Raw genomic sequence first — 16,862 nt, 5'->3', positions numbered from 1 at the left:
CACAGCGAGGAGGTGTATTACATGGGAGACGTCGAGGCAGAAAGATGACTGTGCCCTAAAGCAGTCATGGCTGTTCACACAGTTTTGGCCAAGAATGGTAAATCCCCAACAAAAGGAGGACATATGGAATGGGTCACGAAGATCCCATCGACCTACTTGGAGAGACCAGGTACGTTGGGATACAGAGCTCGCCTCTGTTTCAATTCCATTTCCCTTCCACATAAGAAATCTGTGTTGCCAAGCTGCCGGCTGCGAAGGACGGATCGGTCCCTAAGTCGGCCCCTCGTCCCCCTGCCTGGACAGGAAGGTCAGGAGCGCGATTCACAAGGACGAGTCCCAAGCGTGATGTGATGTGCAGCTACGAGTAAAGGCCCGTGCCGGCCGAGAATAATGGCTCCCAGCGGCGCCCATCGCTACCAGAACCACAAGGAAGGAAGCGAACCGAGCCTAGAGAGCAAATAGCTAAGCCTAGCCCAGGGGGTCCCTCGCGGAAAAATCAACGCCCATGCCACCCGTCATCTTTGTTTTGTTTTTCCCAAATCATCGGCTGAGCAGGCAAGCAGGTCATGTCGCGTACATCTGGGACCAAATACTACTACTCGGATGGACGTAGGTACTTCAGCGAGGTGTCATGGTAGGAAAAGGGCGCAGGACACCGGACAGGACGCGTTTTGGCCTCTTGGACATGCTCGTCTCCTATCGGGTCACTGGTCCATCTCTTTGTCTTCTGACCTCTGGCCTCAGGCCTCTGACCTCAGGCCTCATTTGCTCCATTTGCCCAAGTGTTTTTCGACGTTCGAGGGTCGCGGGTCGCGGGTCGTGGGTTTCGCGAAGCTCGCTGGCCGCTTCAGACAAAGACGCCAAAGCCACCAAAGTACCATAGCTAACAGCCACTCTTGCGGTCTGGATTCGGCGACGGGGGAGCAATTGGAGACTCGGATTCTGAGGCGGAAAAGAATCGATTCGGGCCTAATCAGGAGAAGTCAAGCAGAGAGCAAAAAGCTGAAGCGACCTAAAAGGTGGTCGCATGAAAGGTGACCGTTGGGCGGAGTCAGTTGCAGCCAGTCTCGTGGCGTGGGAGCAAGCAAACTTCGTGCATGCTGCACGCACCGCGACTCCGGCCACTGTTACTGGCACTGGGGGACCATGGCTGCCCAAAAAACGAAGCAGACCAAACGGCAGGTCAAGGAAAGGGAACAAAGGGAAAAAAGAGGCACAAGCCCCGAACTGCCCGTTGCTTGGAGAATTGGCAGAGCATCCAATCCACACCCTGGCTCTCTCTCGTCCGCCCAACCATGGCTCCGAGGGCTTCCTCGTCTCCTTGTGTCTTGTTTGTCTGGCCGACTCGCTGCTTTTTGCAACCTTGGTTCTCTGTCTCGGTGTGGAATGGGAAAAAAGGGCCCTTGGGAAAAGGGCCAATTCAAGCTTGGGTCCTTTGCCGGAGTCACTCTTCCACTCTCTCGCTCTCTCGCTCTTCTCTCTCCACCCAGGATTTCCTCCTTTCGCGGATTCCCCCTCCCTCCTCGGTCCAGTTCCAACTACTCGCTCCTCTCACACCTCCCTTGACTCTCACATCACCCCGTCCCAGACCCGTCCAGAGACCGCAAAATGGGGCATTGACAGTTCCTCGTCAGGCTCCATGTTTCTGATCTTGGATCCCTGCCCCGCTGCCTCTTCCCTTCCTGGTATTGTATTGTACCGGCCCAAGTGTAGTGCTTGTCCTGCTCGCAATACATAGTACTAAACCCACGGCCTCTCCCTCGTCTCTTCCCCATCTCTGAACATCTGACATCCTCTTTGATCTCGAACTTCTACAATCATCAATATGCTCATTGCCGCTGGCACTCTTATGCGCTGTTGAAGACTTTACACTTTTGTGGTGTCGAGAAAACCCAACAACCCTCCCACCAAAAGCCTTTCCCCACCTTTTCACTCACCGCCACTTAATCCATCCATTTTATCGGCACAGCAACAAAACAAATTTATTATCATCAATTCCCATTTCTGTCGGACCTATGGCGATGCAATATCGGCCCCAAACTTACTATCCTTATGGACAACCTCAGTGGCCTGAGGACGTCAAACCCGCTCTCACCGAAGACGATTCCTCCTCGATTCTCGACGACAAGGTCTTTGAATCCTCTACCCCCGCCGATATGACGGCTGCCGATGCCTCTGACAATCGACGTGCCTCAATTACAAAGCTGGAGGAGGATTATCCTGCATCAGCCCATGTCTGGCAGGAGAGACCTCATGGTGTCATGGGACCTACCCGCCATTACTCGCAATCCTCGCACCCAATGTCGAATCCCAATGGCCAATTTTTCGGTCAGATGAACACTGCAAACTGCGGTCCCGGCTTCATGCAAAATCAACAGTGGGCATTGTCGGCGCGGTCTGAGGCCAGCACTCCTACCCCCTTTTTCGGTCCAGTCCAAGAGCCCTTTGAGCAGCAGGTTCAGTATACCGGCGGACCCGTCACCTTCTCGGGTTTCTCCCAGCAAGACCCCGCCTCGGCCGTTTCCATGTCGCCGCAGTCTAGCCAAGGCGGTTGGGCTTCGACAACTTCGTCGGATGCTGCCGAGACAAGCCGCATTCTACGGCACAGATACAGACCTGCGTCCCCACTACTAGTGTTGAGGTCCGATGGTATCAGGAAGAAGAATGCCAAATTCGAAATCCCTCCCGAGCGAAACATCAACACCATTGATGCCTTGATCAATCAGGCCACAAACGAGGACGAGAAAAAGGAGTTAAAACAGCAGAAACGATTATTGCGAAACCGACAGGCAGCGTATGTATAACTCCGACCTCTTGTTCATGGATGTCTGCTAACCGCCTTTGCACAGACTTGATTCTCGCATGCGCAAAAAGCAAAACGCCGAAAAGTTGGAGGCGGACAAGAAACTTCTAATCAGCCAGAAGAATGAACTCGAGGAAGCCCTCGGCCAATTTGAAAGCGTTCTCAGCCATGAAAGACAACAGTGGATAGTTGAACGTCAACGCCTCGAGGAGTGCATTGCCGAGATGAAATATCAGAATGAGGAGCTCATTCGGACGTCGACTCTGGAGACCGGCGAGCTTCGGCGGATGAACACCATTTTGAGGGACACCGTCAGGGAACTGGAACGCAATCAACATGCTCGTGCCTTCTCCTCCAACGCATCCGACGCCTTCTCCAACGACTTCTCGAATTTCAAGGATCTCGGTCTGGAGGACCAATGGAACGATGAGTTTGTCTTGATGGGCAGCGAAGACTTGAAGATGGAAGAATCAGACTCGTTGCAACGACAGGCTACTCCAAGACCCAATACTGCCTCAACTCAACCAAACACTTCCACGAAGTCTGATGTCAAGGTCGACGCCGCTTTCAGCTGGGAGACGTTCTACATGTGCTTACTCTCTGGTGCCTTCATCATGTCGCAAGCCGGCTCCAGGGCAGCGAGTGCCGCATCTTCGGTTGCAGTTGTTGCACCCAATATGCCCTCCATGTCCGACACATATCGCGCTGAAGCCGGGAACGTCCTTCAGGCCGTACTTGCTTCTAGCCCGGAGGTAACCCACGAGGTTCTTCCAAACCGGCCCGCTCCTTCGCTAGACAGCAACGGTTTTCCCCACGCACTTTCGGATGTGTCTGGGATGACCCCTCAACCTTCTGACACTCCACTCGGCAATCTCCACGCCTCGCTCACCACCCCATCTCGTCACCAACAAACCGCAGCTGCATTCTCCCTCTCGGCCGCTTCATACAACCACATTAGTAGTCCTGACTGCGCTTTCGACGACGACGACGTGGTCGAAGTCAAGCCAACCCGAATGCAGCAGTTGTTTGCAGATATGCAAGCTCAAAGGGATGGCCTCGAGAAAATGAGTGGCATCAGTGGGAAAGCCCGCGAACGGAGTGTGCTCCTCGAACGAGTCCCCGAGAAAGTCCTTCGAGACTTCCGCGAACTGATTGCCAGGGTCGAGTAATGAAGCCTGCCACACCGGCGCTCCTTGATCCTTGTACGAGCAAAATTGTTCAAATCCGACAATGCCCTTTTCCTTTCTGCAAGGGTATTCGGAGTGGTGGAGGGATCCCTTTTGTTTTTCTTTTTTGCTACATTCTCCCTTTTGAAGCTACATTCTCTTTTCAGACGGGCAGGTCTGATTAACCAAACCTACGAAAGCGAAAGACTCATATGCTTCAGGGCACAATTTCCTTATCTCCTTTACACTTAGGGATTTCCTGGAATTTGATCAGGATATGAAATCAGTTGATACGATAGGACACGACATGATTGATTATGATGACCCAGAACTTTTAACGGCCTATGACATGAAAACTGTTTTTCTCTTTTGTTTCTGCACTTATTATTTCGGAGTGGGATTGGAAAGGGAAGGGAGGGGAAGGGGTGCACATAGCATGACAACTCGGAAGATCTAGGGATCGGAGCTGGGGAGCAGGAGAGGAACGACGTGAAACCGAGAGGTCAGGGTATTATCAGAAAGACAATCAGACACCGGAGGGCTTTTATTATTGGACAGATACTCTCCCACGAGAGCAATTGAAGGGATAGGGACCGAGCATAGGGGAACGATTGACCACAAATCTGGGTGAATGGGAGGGGGCAGGGAGGGATGGCCAGGTCGGTCGATGGAAAGGATGAAATCGAGGGCAAATCAAGAGCCCCCGCTACGATGTTACGACCAAAACAGTCGACGTACAGTTTTATAACGCCTTTTTTTCCCTCATGTAGCACCGCATAAAGAGAACATGCCTCAGGCCGCGAAAAAGACACAGGAAATGAAATGGGCTGCCGAGCACCACATATCCCGAGCACATGAGATAGAGGCGATGAGATATTTTGAAAATTTTGGGGGGGGGGGGGAATGAAACCCAACAACTTCACGAGCTCTTTGTTTCTAGATTCTGTTTGGTATCTCCTGGGGATCCTGGGGATCAGGCCATCTGCTCTTGGGATTCCACGTCTATCAGCTTCGATAAGGTGGCCCAGTGGCCAGACAGGTTCAAAAGGTTCCGAAAGGACCCAAACCCACGGGGCAGCCATCCATCCATGTGAGCGAGCAAGCATTCTGTTCTATCACGGGCATGTACTTTTTGCTTTGTCTTGCTTTGCTCTGCTCTGGCTCTGAATTGCCTTGCTTTTGACGTCTGTCGTTTCACCGAGCTCACTCGCTTCGAGCTTGACCACCCATGATCAACCAAGTCAACGGATACAACGGGTAATCCCCCTTCCATCGGTGATGGCCGTCGTCAACGTCAATGGTCCGCGGTCTGACCAAGGAAAAGGCAATATCAATGGGACCTTTGGCATGCTGAACCGCGCGGCCAGAACAAACCTTTGTGATCAGATGTCCACCCCCGGACTAAGGGACGAGAAGGGATGCAGTTCCCTCCCAGACCCCTGCATCATGCAGGCACGGCGTTCATCCATATCCACAACGGCTAACCAACAACTTGACCTAGATATCCATAAGAATGGGCCACGGCGCTGTCGATAGCTACCCTTTTGCCTGGGCGTTTCACGGGTTGAATCCTTTCTGAAGTTAGATATCAACAAAGTGGGAATAGTAGAGCAACGTAAGAGTGTCCCTCAATCTGGTTGCCTGGGCAGACCCCGTGGATGCGCGAGGGGCGCAATAACAGGGCGGATAGGGCCCCAAGGAGCCAGTCATGGATAAGGTCGTTATTCAATCTGCCTATCTGTCGTCGGGTTCATCGGCTCTCCCGTCGTAATTTTGAGTCATATCGCGGTGTTTGCTTGTCTCTGGATCGAGAGATGAGATGACCAGACCGTTCCAGGATGACCTCGGCATGCTACTGAGGACGGTGCAAAGCCACGGTCTCATTTTGGTGGATCATATTTCTCCTTCCAAATCCTGATAATCACAAACACCAACATGTCAGCACACAGTCACGCATCACCGCTCTTTGTCCGGATCACAAATGAAACATCCAACGTTCTCCATGAGGTCAGGAGCCGGTCGGTTCAATGTCCTTGGATTGTTGCGCCTCGTCTAGCACTGCGGCCCAGCCACCTCGCCCTTGGGAGTTGGAGTGTCCAACACGAACCACTGCGCAGGCAAGCAGGGTTGGTAGTGGAGGGCCCAGGTCGCCAAACAGGTCACATCAGTGTCTCCAAAGTTTGACCGCCAATCAGGCACATCTTGGCATTGGGATACAGGACACCGCCGGAATTTCGACCCAATTCGTGTGAAAATGCGCAGAGCGAGTGTGATTAAAGGGCTGGGTGAGGGACAAGGTGATCGGGTGATAGGCAGTTCTGGGACAAAATGACAGGAGACCATGACTTACCAGGAATTTCCCAATGTCTTTGCACCATTCTTTTCGGCCAATCTTAGAAGTTGCGCTGCTTTAAACTATGTCGCAAGCCCCATGTGTCAGTAGCCATATATTTCTCCGAGTGAAACATTGACCGTGATTCGCGGAGTTCAGCATGACTCGAGGCTAATGCAAGGTACGGGGTCAAGAGGTTTAGAGCTGGTCGCTGAGTGGGTGAGTGGCTTCTGCATTGCTGCCCAAAGTGAAGCTGCCATTGAGAGGGAGCTGTATTGGGGTATTTCGCGTATTTGGGGGCCGTAGGACGCCCAAGTTTGTGTCAGAAGGGCCGCATCCGAGTAATAGCACTCCCGATATGGGTCAGACTGCGTTACACCCGAACCTCATGGTCGGAAGCCATTCGGGGGCGGATGAGGCTCAGCTGGGTTGGCTGGCTGGCCTGGTGCTGCTGCTGCTTATCACGTGTCGAGAGGATAGGGGGCAGGGGTGTAAGTGCTGATGAATGGACAAGATATCAAAGGCACATGCGGTAGTTGGGCTGCTAAAGCAACAGGTTTCCAGGGCGAGGAAAAAAGACACAGAAACTCACCTTGTCCTTCTTCCCTCCAAATCCTTCAAGATAGCACCAAGCAGCTTCGTTCATGGCATCCGTATCTCCTAAATTTGCCGCTGTCTCGTAATATTGCCTTGCTGCAACTTTGTCGACCGGAACCCCCCAGCCATGTCTGAAGCAGTTTGCCAACTCGAAGATTGCTAGCACAAGTTCTCCTTTGGCAGCACCTCCCTTTTTTATTCCAGCCTTTAGAGCATCGGACTCGATGGTGGCCGAGTTGGACGCTGCTGCCGACAGGTAGGAAACTGCCTTTGCGGGATCAGGCTCACATCCCCATCCATGGCGAAGAGACAGTCCATACAGGACCTGGGATAAGACGTTTCCGGACTCTGCAAGTTGGTGGAACATTTGGGTTGCCTCCCTGAGATCACCAGACTCGTGGAGTTGAATCGCCTTCTGGATGTCAATGTCACTCTCTGGGTCGTTGACACTTCGAGGGCGGGATGAAGGTGGACCTGGGGGTCCTAAGCTGAGAGACTCTAGATCGCCTGTCAAAGCATGAGCCGGCATGGCGGGACTTTTGCTGGCTAAAATGGTAGCACGTTCCTCCCACTTGGCCTCCGTCTCTTGACGATCACCAGATTCAGAATATGCACCAGCGATGTCAGGAAGGTCAGAAGGCAGATTGACAGAGCTGGTGCTCGCGGCGCGGTCCCTGTTCAGATGCAGCCGCTCAGACAGTCGTCGATGTTCCTTCTTTTCTTTATCTGGGGAGGACAAGTCGGCAGCACCAGGACTCTGGCTTTTTCGAAATCGACCAAATGAGCGTCTCGAGGGAGAAGGACTCTTTGGTTCGCCGCCTGCAGCAAAGTACCGATCGTTCTCAAACCCAGGTGGATTGATATATTCTTCTGTGTGTGTGTCGGTACGAACGAAGGTGAATTGGTTCGCCTGAGGCAGAGGGGCGCCATGGAGGCCGATATCGTCATCGATCTTGTTCTTCTTCTTGAGCAAGTCTTTCAGAGGCATTGTAGGGGCTAGCGGTGAATCCTGCGGTGAGGATGTCTCGGCGTATGATAGAACAGAGACAATTTGTGGGGTGGTTTGGTGGGCTTCGAGGAAGAGAAAAAGTGGTCAGGATCTGCTGCGATATTGACAGTACCTCTTAATATGTGTGCAGGACTTCGACATGAGGAAACGAGGGAATCGACTTGCAAGCGACTGTGTTGCGGCTGTGCGAGCGGTTACTGGCGAACTGGGGTCTGTGGTGAGAGGGTGAGATTGAGATTGGCAGCGATGGTTGGTGTCTTGGAAGGGGAGATTTGACGGCGTGTCTTGACGATGGGCGGTGCACGGGGGCCTAAACGAGCAACTCTGGGTGGCTCGACAGATATCGAGTCCCTCGTACTGTGTACATCCTCGGTGCCTACAGCAGCATTCAAGCACTCATAGATGCAGATTTTGTGCCTTGTACATGATCATTCCATCTCTTCTCTATGCATTTTGATTCCTTGGCTACGCAAGAGGCTACGCTCCTACGCTTCCATACCTCATTTCCGTTACACCATTATTTGTGCCACCCAACACACAGGGCTTGGGGTCCCATAGCAGGGATGAAACAGGTGGCTTAAAGCAGTCAAGTGAGGGGCAATAGGATGCGCAGCCTGCTGAAGAGAGATTGGCGACCTTGAATACTATTACTGGCGATCGAGGAACCTAACCTTCACCACATTCCTCCACCATCCTCGCATCGCTTCCTTTTCCATTCCTCGCCTTGGTTGTCGTTGCACTTCAATCTCATCAGCTCTCGTCCCAACCTGGCCATGGAGGTTCTAGGTTTGCCCAGGGAAATCCTCGCACACATCCTCTCATATCTGCCCCCTGCGGTCATCGCCAGCTTTGGCCGAACTTGCAAGGCTGCGCATGACTTTGTTCGTCCCCAAAACCAGCTTCTCTGGAGATCGGCCTTTTTGCATGTGTTTGACGATCCCAATGATGCTTGGTCCATGATGCCCAATCCAACGCCATTGGCAGCAGAGCGCGATTGGGATTGGCATCGCGAACTCTCTACTAGGCTGATGGCTTTACGAAGTGTCCAGTCCAAATGGTGTGGTCTTGACAGTCGTGCTGAAACCTATCTTAATGCGCTGCTCGACATCCTCGACACGGCCAAATTTGCACCCAATCCTCGTGATATTGCTAACGGCCAAATTCCCAAGGAGGACGACCGGACAACCTCGTTGAATCTTCAAATCCTCTCCGGTCTGACTCCCTGTCGCGACGGCATCGAGAGTCTCATCCACGATGTAGGGACGCGGAGGATGCCTCAAGGCGCCAGATCCGATGAGCGCTCATTGGGCACGACACTGCGTTTCACCAGAAGCATGACCGCAAGCGAGAATGACAAGAATCGACCAGAGTCCGCCTGCAGACTCCATGTATCTTATGGTCTCACCACTCGCGAGCGCATCGAGCACAGGGCTAGAGGTGCAGCGAGGCGGAAAGTGTACAATTGGAGCTTGAGTGGGCCGGACAATGATTATGGTCCCTTTTACAGGGACGGCAGTGGGAAGGTCGACTGGGCTTTGCTCGAGGCTGTCTTCAGCGTCATCAGCCGCAATTTTTCCATGTGCGTCGAAGGCCGCATCGCGATGCCCCAAGGTTTCTGCTTTTCTCTCCCTCACCGCACATTGCCCGATCCCACGATCCCCAATGACTGGGCGCGCGTCACTGGGGCATGGTTAGGGACGTACTCTTGGCTCGACTACTCTGATCTTGTCACGTTCAACGCCTGGACTAGTGATCATCCCGGTCGACCAACCCTGGACGACGAGCCCGAAGACTGTGGCGATCTGATGAAGCTCGAACTCAAGCTCGATGATACAGTTGCCTCTGATTCGCGTCTGATGACGTCCCTTCCCGTGTGTACTGACCTACCCGTGTTATACTTTTCTGGCCTTTCACGTGGCCATGCTGGCATGCACCGGCCGGTCATCGGGGTAAGAGGTTGCGCAAGCCTTGTCCCAGGCGGACGAGAGGTAAGATGGAGATACATCATCAATTATGGCGGCCAAGACCAGTGGCAGTTGGAAGGCGTCCAGCCAGGAGGTGTGAAATCCGGAGGTGTGTTTGGGTTGTGGACACAATGCGACCATGAGGAGAACGGACCAGTTGGGCCATTCTGCTATTTCCCGATGGAGCTTTGCAAGCCGACCAGTGTCGTTTTGGCAACTTGATGTGCGATGTATGAGTGAGAGGAACTACAGCATCACTACTGGGAGGTTGTGTGTATCGCCCAAGTCGCAGTTCTATCCGCAACGTTATCCTTCTAGACGTGGTCCTGGGAGACCCGGATATGTCAACCGACATCAGTTCCGGGACAATCACAGCAAATAGAGTCAACTTTCGCCCTACTTAAATGATCTCGATATCGAACGCTTACATTTGAAACCGCCCGTTCCTTCTGGGGGATCGGCATCCCTTCAATGTTTTCGTCCCCCATACCACTTTATGGCTTCGTTGACGACGCAACAGGAAGCAAGGTGGCGCGCTCAAACGGCAAGCTTGTGCAGATCTGGCCATCAGACTTCTTTCTGACTATCTCATGCCATGTGTACTTCAGGGCACGTATGACCTCTTCAACATACAAAAGCTCCTGACTTTGTCGATGGTAAGCTGCATGTCCGGGAAGATACTCCTTGTTAGGGGGGAGCCTGTGCGATGAAATTCCCATGTCGTGCTCCCTCGATAGTTTTTGAGGTGTGGGACTCTGGTTTTGCACGGTGCGATATCACCATCATCATTTGGAAATGGATGAGGACTGGGTTCTTCCTGGCCGCTATGTGGAAGTCCAGTGCCTGATTTCGGCGCCGCATCTTGGCGTGTAATATCAACTCTTAGGAGATCTGGACATTCGTGTCACTCTTCTGCTCGGAATGGTCAGTGGGTTCGACCTGTCCGTGTCAGTGCTAGGCGTAGATGAGTTGAACAGACGTGCCGTGCTATGGATGCAGCCGTCTAAAAATCGAAGCTTGATCAAAGGAACACCCACAGGCCGAGGCGCGAGACAAGTCACAGACGATTCGCAGGATGCTCGGCCACTGCCCACTGCACTCACTCGACAAACGCCTCCTGGGGTATCTCCGCCCGAATTTGACACGAAGTCAAATCCGTATGAATATACGGAGCTGTGAAAGCCGCTCTCTCGATGCGGTCAGTCAGTCCATACCTTTTTCTTCTTCCCACCTTTTGCATCTCATGCTTTGGTGACAATGGTCGACTGCTACACACCGAGCGAGCTCGAGCTCTTGCTCCCCTATCCTTTGACCACAAAGAATCGAGACGAAACGACGAAAAAGCATGGTGAATTCCAGCCAGCCACACTGGGCCGATTTTGTGATTTTCGCACGAGGTAGGGAGCAAGAGTTGTCAAATTAAGAAAGGAAAAGAAAAGAAAAGAAAGAAAAGATCACCGCTGCTGCGCTAATACGGTACTCCAAGCATCCCATGGGCAGGGAAGGGGGAAAGATGAACTCAATCGGGGGTTCCCTCGAGCGAGTCATATGCTCCTGCTCGGGCTCGGCCTCTCTCGTGCACGTGCCACTTGTGCCCCTGTACAGCCGCCACTGTACATAACATTAAACGTGTCGATAATATAGTATATAGACCCACCCACTGGCAGGATTAGACGTGATGTGGACGATCAAGATGGGGCGTCGAGTCGAGATCGAGTCTTAAGACATGAGGACGGCATTGGGCATCGGGACAGAAATGTGCAAGGATAAGGATAAGGGTTAAGGTATGAGGGAAAGCTACAGAAGTCGTACGAGTCGCATGAGACGCGGACAGGAGTGGGACAAACACCCAGCATGATCAAAGAGGAGGAAGAGAGTCTACCATATTCATGATCATCAATGGTCTCAATGGCAACAGCAGCAGGAGCAGCAAAAGAAGCACTCACGCCATCAGCTAAAAAATAGCCATGCTGTCAGTCGGACATACCACACATAGACCAGCCTGTTGGCAGTTTGATGCTATAATATCTATGGTATGTAAATGAGGACAACAATATAAAACGAAAAAGAAAAAGGAGACTAAAATTGACATCAATGCTATTGGCATCATGGACTATAGACTATCGACTAGGTAGGTATTGATGGTATTTCCTTTCCTCTAGGAGTAGTAGATTGAACCGAGCCGCAGAGACTGACTACTTGCCCAAGTTGCCCTCGCTCTTTCTCTACATCTCAAAACCGATGCTGAGACTATCTGTAAAACACAGCTGAGTGATCGATCCGGCAATTTCAGACGGTAACAATTCGCAGCCAAAAAAAAAGCAATCCGCCCATCTCCATCTCCACCTCCATTCCCATCTCCATGCCAGCCTCGTATCGTGTGTGGTATCATATCGTCGTGGATAACAGTTATATGCAAATCATAAAGTGGTCGTTGCCCCCTTTGTCAAGCCAGCAAGCTTTCTTGACATTTTTGCGTCGTAGTTGCGCCAGAGGGGGAGGGGGAAAAAAAGGAAATTCGTGGGTTTGTGTGGATATGCGTGTGTGCTCGAGAAAAAAGGCCCGTGTGGTAAGTAGAGTGTGGAAAACACTCTTCCGCTAGGTATCTGATCTAGAGATATTCTTTGGTGGTTCCGGCGGAAATGTGCGCAAATACCGACTCTCCAAGTGAGACAAGTGGCGTTCAGCGTGGCGCGGTTCATGCACGCCCGCGCGAAAGACCAAAAGGATAGGATACGCATGACCTTGTGTTGCCGTCGTAGCGTTGTAAAAGGCGGGGTTGGGAGGTTGCGAAAGGTGAATGCTCATAATACTTGATCGTCCGTATGCACGTAGCGTAATGCAGGTCCACAGGCTGCACTCAAAACTCCAACAATGTTGTGATCATGCTCGGCGGAAGCTTTTCGCCACTGTCGCACAGGCGCAAAGCATGGACCCCAAAAGGGCCCAGTCTGTGGTTGCCTCGGCTGTACATGGTATCGCATTGCATGCTCAAGCACAAAGGGATGAATATGACGCTTGCTCATGTTCATAAGGATGTCGTAATGATGCTGTGAAGTAGAATGAATCAAGCCCCGGCACCTTCAAGCACTTGGTGCTGCATAATGGATTGTCGCGCCAGGAAGTCCTTTGGCTACCACCTGGTATGTCGAGGATGAGGACAGCGGCGTAAGTAGCTCTGTGGAACCATCCTCTTTGGCGGCTGCAGCAGTCAATCGAGGCCGCATAGTCGAGGGTTCGTTGAAGAAATCGTCATCTCGGTGATTCTCAAACGAGAATCCAGTGCTGAAGAGCAATCGCATTAGCTTCTTGATCATGGTCGCCGACGAGTAGTTGTACAAAGGATATTGATTCAAAGAGAAAATATGCAGACAAGAGAGAGAGAGAGAAATACATACAAGACAAAGCCAAGCAGATATGCTGCCATTGACATGGCCAGCCCTTGAGGTTGGGGGGTGGTTTGAACAAGTGGGGTGAGAGATGTCGACGTCGTTGCTTGCATCAGCTGTGACCAAAAAACTGGGTAGCAATGCGGGGGGTGGTTCCCAAGAACCAAGAGAGCCAGTCACCAGTGGAATGACTTGCGGGATCGGATGATGGGCCTGTTTTCCGAGGGATACGCGGCTTCGAGCTTCGCCAAGGGGGGGTCAGTTGAGTGGGTGTTGGGGGCAGAGAATGCTGGTGGCTGGGATTCGTTGATGTAATGATGATCGAGCCAAGTAACAGAGATATCGATGCCCAGAGAGAGAGAGAGGTGGTCCACGTGTCTATTATATGTTTGTTTTGGCCATCAAGTGAGTAGTACGCAGGAGGAGGTATGGCGTTGTCTTGGAAGGGGATTTCGTGATCTGAGGCTGATGGCCCGCTCCCTCGAGTCTAGGATTCTGGCTGACGGCGGTCCACGAAAGCCTCAAAGCGCTTTTGGGTTATTGTTCCTTCACATGGCCAGGAGGAGGCTTTCGGCGGGTCGCTAGCTGTCCTTATTCTCCCCTATCCGAGGCCACAGGTCGATTCGGTGACCGCGGAGGGCGGTGAGTCTCCCATGCCCATTGAGTTCATCCAGACCAGAGGCTGAGCGCCTGGAACAATGCACATGGGTCGACAATAGCAGTTAGCAACTCCGTCCCTCGACGCCCAAGGTGCATTGTTCCAGGCATTCAGAGCTCCGCAATCCAACCCCTTGTTGTGGGAAGTTTCTCTCGTGATTGTTGGATCCCTCCAGCCAGCCTGCTGAGTCCGCTGAACGTTTTCTCCCTTGCCTGGTAAGAAAGTAGTTGTTGTCCATTTCGGGTGCTGGCTGGGGGATGCTGAGGGTCGCTTGCGTGACGTTGACACTGTTTTTGGCACATATGTGGGTAATCGGGGCGCTTGAGGGTCTCTTGGGGGCGCAGCTGGGCAGGGCGCGATCCACCAGAAGCTTCAAACCCCCAATGGGTATCCAGATTTTGCCCGTGGCTTGACCTGGACAGGTCTAGGCTCTGCGTTCAGATCTCCCTTCTTGCCATGCCAGGGTGATGACAACATCTGCGCCAAAAATTCCTCATGATTGCGTGGATGGGTGTCGTCAAGTCGTGTTGCTGGCCAACTCCTGAGGTATGCACAGTAACCAATACCTTATGTGGGCGAAGCTCAAGCACAAACAAAGTGTACGAAGTATGTCTTTTTTTCGGTTTCTGGCGCAAAGGTGTCCTGCCTGAAACATCGATACCCCCATTGTCGGATTGTTGTCCCGAATACCAAGTCCCTCTCCTGCTGATCACAGTTTCACCTGCGCGCAGCCACGAGGAGACACCATGGTGGTGATGTCGAAGGTTGTCTCCTGAACTCCCATAATAGATCGAGCGCCCTTAACTCGCTCATGAGGGTGCGGGTGAACAGAGAGGAGTCTCCCTTCATTACCATGCTTTCCAGAGACACTTTGCCAGTGTGATAAAGCCGAATGGATACCACCAATCATCAATGACGCACTACTCAGATAGGCTCCGAGTCCGAGATCCCCTGTTATCCCTGAAGACTCGCTCAGTCGCAAAGTCGGTGCTCAACTTCGGAAACACGTAGTGTGCGTGAAGGGGGTGTCCCTGTGCGCAGCAACTGTCAGCAGGTGGCGGAGACGCTGGACACGTACCTGCAGGTGGCTTACGCTGGGTCTTGATCAAGGGTTCTCATGAAGTGTGGTCTGCCTCGATATTGCGTTCCGTGTGCCACATGATCTTGGAAAGTCCATAGATCTCTCGACATGGCGTGAGATCTTCTCTGATCTCTTACGCCCAAGCCGCGAAAGTTGCTAGCACGGTCTGAGCTGATCTCATGAAATGGGGAGCAGGTTTTTCCAGGTTGTCTGCACATTGACAAGTGACGCAGTCAAAATCGCCGATTCATCACCCTTTGTGTATAGATGGTTGTCGCCGTATTTCAACTTGACCTGCTCTCAGAGTTGGGATATTGAGACTCAAGTGCAGACTCTGGTAGGTGAACATAGCGCGACCCAAGGAGCAGCAACGATGGATTCCGTCCATATGTCCAGGACTGGTCCTCAGCCGTTGGGATATGTGAATGCCAATAAGCTCGAGGGACCCAGGCCAGTTCAACAGCCAGAAGTATTGGTTCCATATCAGAAATGTATTGGGAAATTTCCAGCTTGTGATATCTTCCCCTTTTCCGTCCCTGAACTCATCTTCTGCGACGAATAGGCCGAGAAGCACACCGATAGTGCGTCGAAAGTGTCGTTGTTTCACATCAAACTTCACATGACATTTGCAGGTCTTTCCCCAGTTGAAGAAAGGTAATGAGCGTTGTTCTCGTGGGAGAAAAGGAGGTCTTACTGAGCAAGCGCAGAGGTTGACTTTCACCCGTGGCAATGGGGGTTCTCGTGCGATCTCAGACAGCAATCGGGCAGAGGTTTGGAGACAGAGCGGCGGTACCTATCGTGGCTCTCGGTGAAGTCTTCAACTCCACGGGCTGAGCTGAAGGCTAAAGTGCAACTGTGCAACTCGCCCCGAGCGCGCCGCTTTTCTACCATCCCACCCTCCCTCTCACCTTCGCAGTCACCTCCCTCACTTCGCTCTCACCACTCCGTCCTGGAACCTGCTCAATCACATACAGCGCCAGTTAAGACACTAGAAATCGAACTCGACCCGACGAGACTCGAGCCAGAGGGGATCAAAAGGAAGGACAAACCTCTCGAAGATAATGTCAGGATCGTGAGCGTCAACGTGCAGTAAGGCCTTGAAATGTTGAAGCATACACAGTCGGGAAATCAAGCGTTACGGCACCACATCCACGATCAAGCGACTCACTTGACCGAGAGCCATGGGAGATTGCAGATTTGAATAGGAACACGATTTGGAACTTCGGAGGCACAGTGAGGTCTACCAGAGCCCCGAGCTACATGGAAAAGTGGAGGAAGAACACAAGCAGCAGCTCGATCGGCGCCTTTAGGAATACGAAACGTGTGGAATCCCAGTCTGAAATTCCAGCACCGAGTAAGCAGCAGGAGCAGGAGCAGGAGCAGAAGCAGAAGCTCAGGAATCTTCGTCAGGGATTCGAGACAAAGTCCAAATAACAGCGCACGGCCAACCACGACCTCGTATTGCAACCTAACAAGTAGCTCGACCGTCTTCGCAAAGATCATGACGCTGGACTAAAGAAACAGGCTAATGCCTTCCAGAGCATTCGGCCACAATCCAGTTTTAGATGAAGCTCGAGAATCTTCAAGCCACCGTCAAGGAGAACCATGAAGTGCTTGGGTTCATCCAAGTCGAGCTCTGAGGCTTCGAAAGCGATGTTACTGACAAAGACTCGCGCATCAGGACGCAGGAGGAGCAGCTCGCGGCCAAGTATCAGAAAATTTACCAGAAGAATGCCATGAGCCAAAACGCGCATGATCGACTACAAGGAGCAACATCTTAGCAAGCGCAATGAGAGTCTGAAGAAAGTGAGGCGCGAGAACGTCGCCATCGGAAATCACGCTTCACAAGAGAGCGACAGCTCC

At 52.3% G+C, this 16,862-nt stretch overlaps 4 protein-coding genes across 4 annotated transcripts; 2 read left to right on the top strand and 2 right to left on the bottom strand.

Moving 5' to 3' along the window:
* Nucleotides 1-2,015: 2,015 nt before the first annotated feature.
* Z517_05714 (uncharacterized protein) lies at nt 2,016-3,972 on the top strand (the record flags this gene model as incomplete). The annotated part of the gene is made up of 2 exons (XM_013431041.1): nt 2,016-2,794; nt 2,850-3,972. 2 exons carry the CDS (start codon nt 2,016-2,018, stop codon nt 3,970-3,972), a joined length of 1,902 nt encoding a protein of 633 aa, XP_013286495.1.
* Nucleotides 3,973-6,845: 2,873 nt separating this feature from the next.
* Nucleotides 6,846-7,886, bottom strand: Z517_05713 (uncharacterized protein; the record flags this gene model as incomplete). Its single annotated transcript, XM_013431040.1, has 1 exon — nt 6,846-7,886. One exon carries the CDS (start codon nt 7,884-7,886, stop codon nt 6,846-6,848), a length of 1,041 nt encoding a protein of 346 aa, XP_013286494.1.
* Nucleotides 7,887-8,680: 794 nt separating this feature from the next.
* Nucleotides 8,681-10,093, top strand: Z517_05712 (uncharacterized protein; the record flags this gene model as incomplete). Its single annotated transcript, XM_013431039.1, has 1 exon — nt 8,681-10,093. One exon carries the CDS (start codon nt 8,681-8,683, stop codon nt 10,091-10,093), a length of 1,413 nt encoding a protein of 470 aa, XP_013286493.1.
* A 2,861-nt stretch (nt 10,094-12,954) lies between these two features.
* On the bottom strand, nt 12,955-13,188 carry Z517_05711 (uncharacterized protein; the record flags this gene model as incomplete). Its single annotated transcript, XM_013431038.1, has 1 exon — nt 12,955-13,188. One exon carries the CDS (start codon nt 13,186-13,188, stop codon nt 12,955-12,957), a length of 234 nt encoding a protein of 77 aa, XP_013286492.1.
* Nucleotides 13,189-16,862: the final 3,674 nt, after the last annotated feature.

This window comes from Fonsecaea pedrosoi (genome assembly GCF_000835455.1).
Source record: "Fonsecaea pedrosoi CBS 271.37 unplaced genomic scaffold supercont1.3, whole genome shotgun sequence".
In the NCBI taxonomy this organism is placed as follows: Eukaryota; Fungi; Ascomycota; class Eurotiomycetes; order Chaetothyriales; family Herpotrichiellaceae; genus Fonsecaea; species Fonsecaea pedrosoi.
The sequence above is the reverse complement of the archived record's forward strand: the minus strand, read 5'-3'. Positions and strand labels throughout refer to the sequence as shown.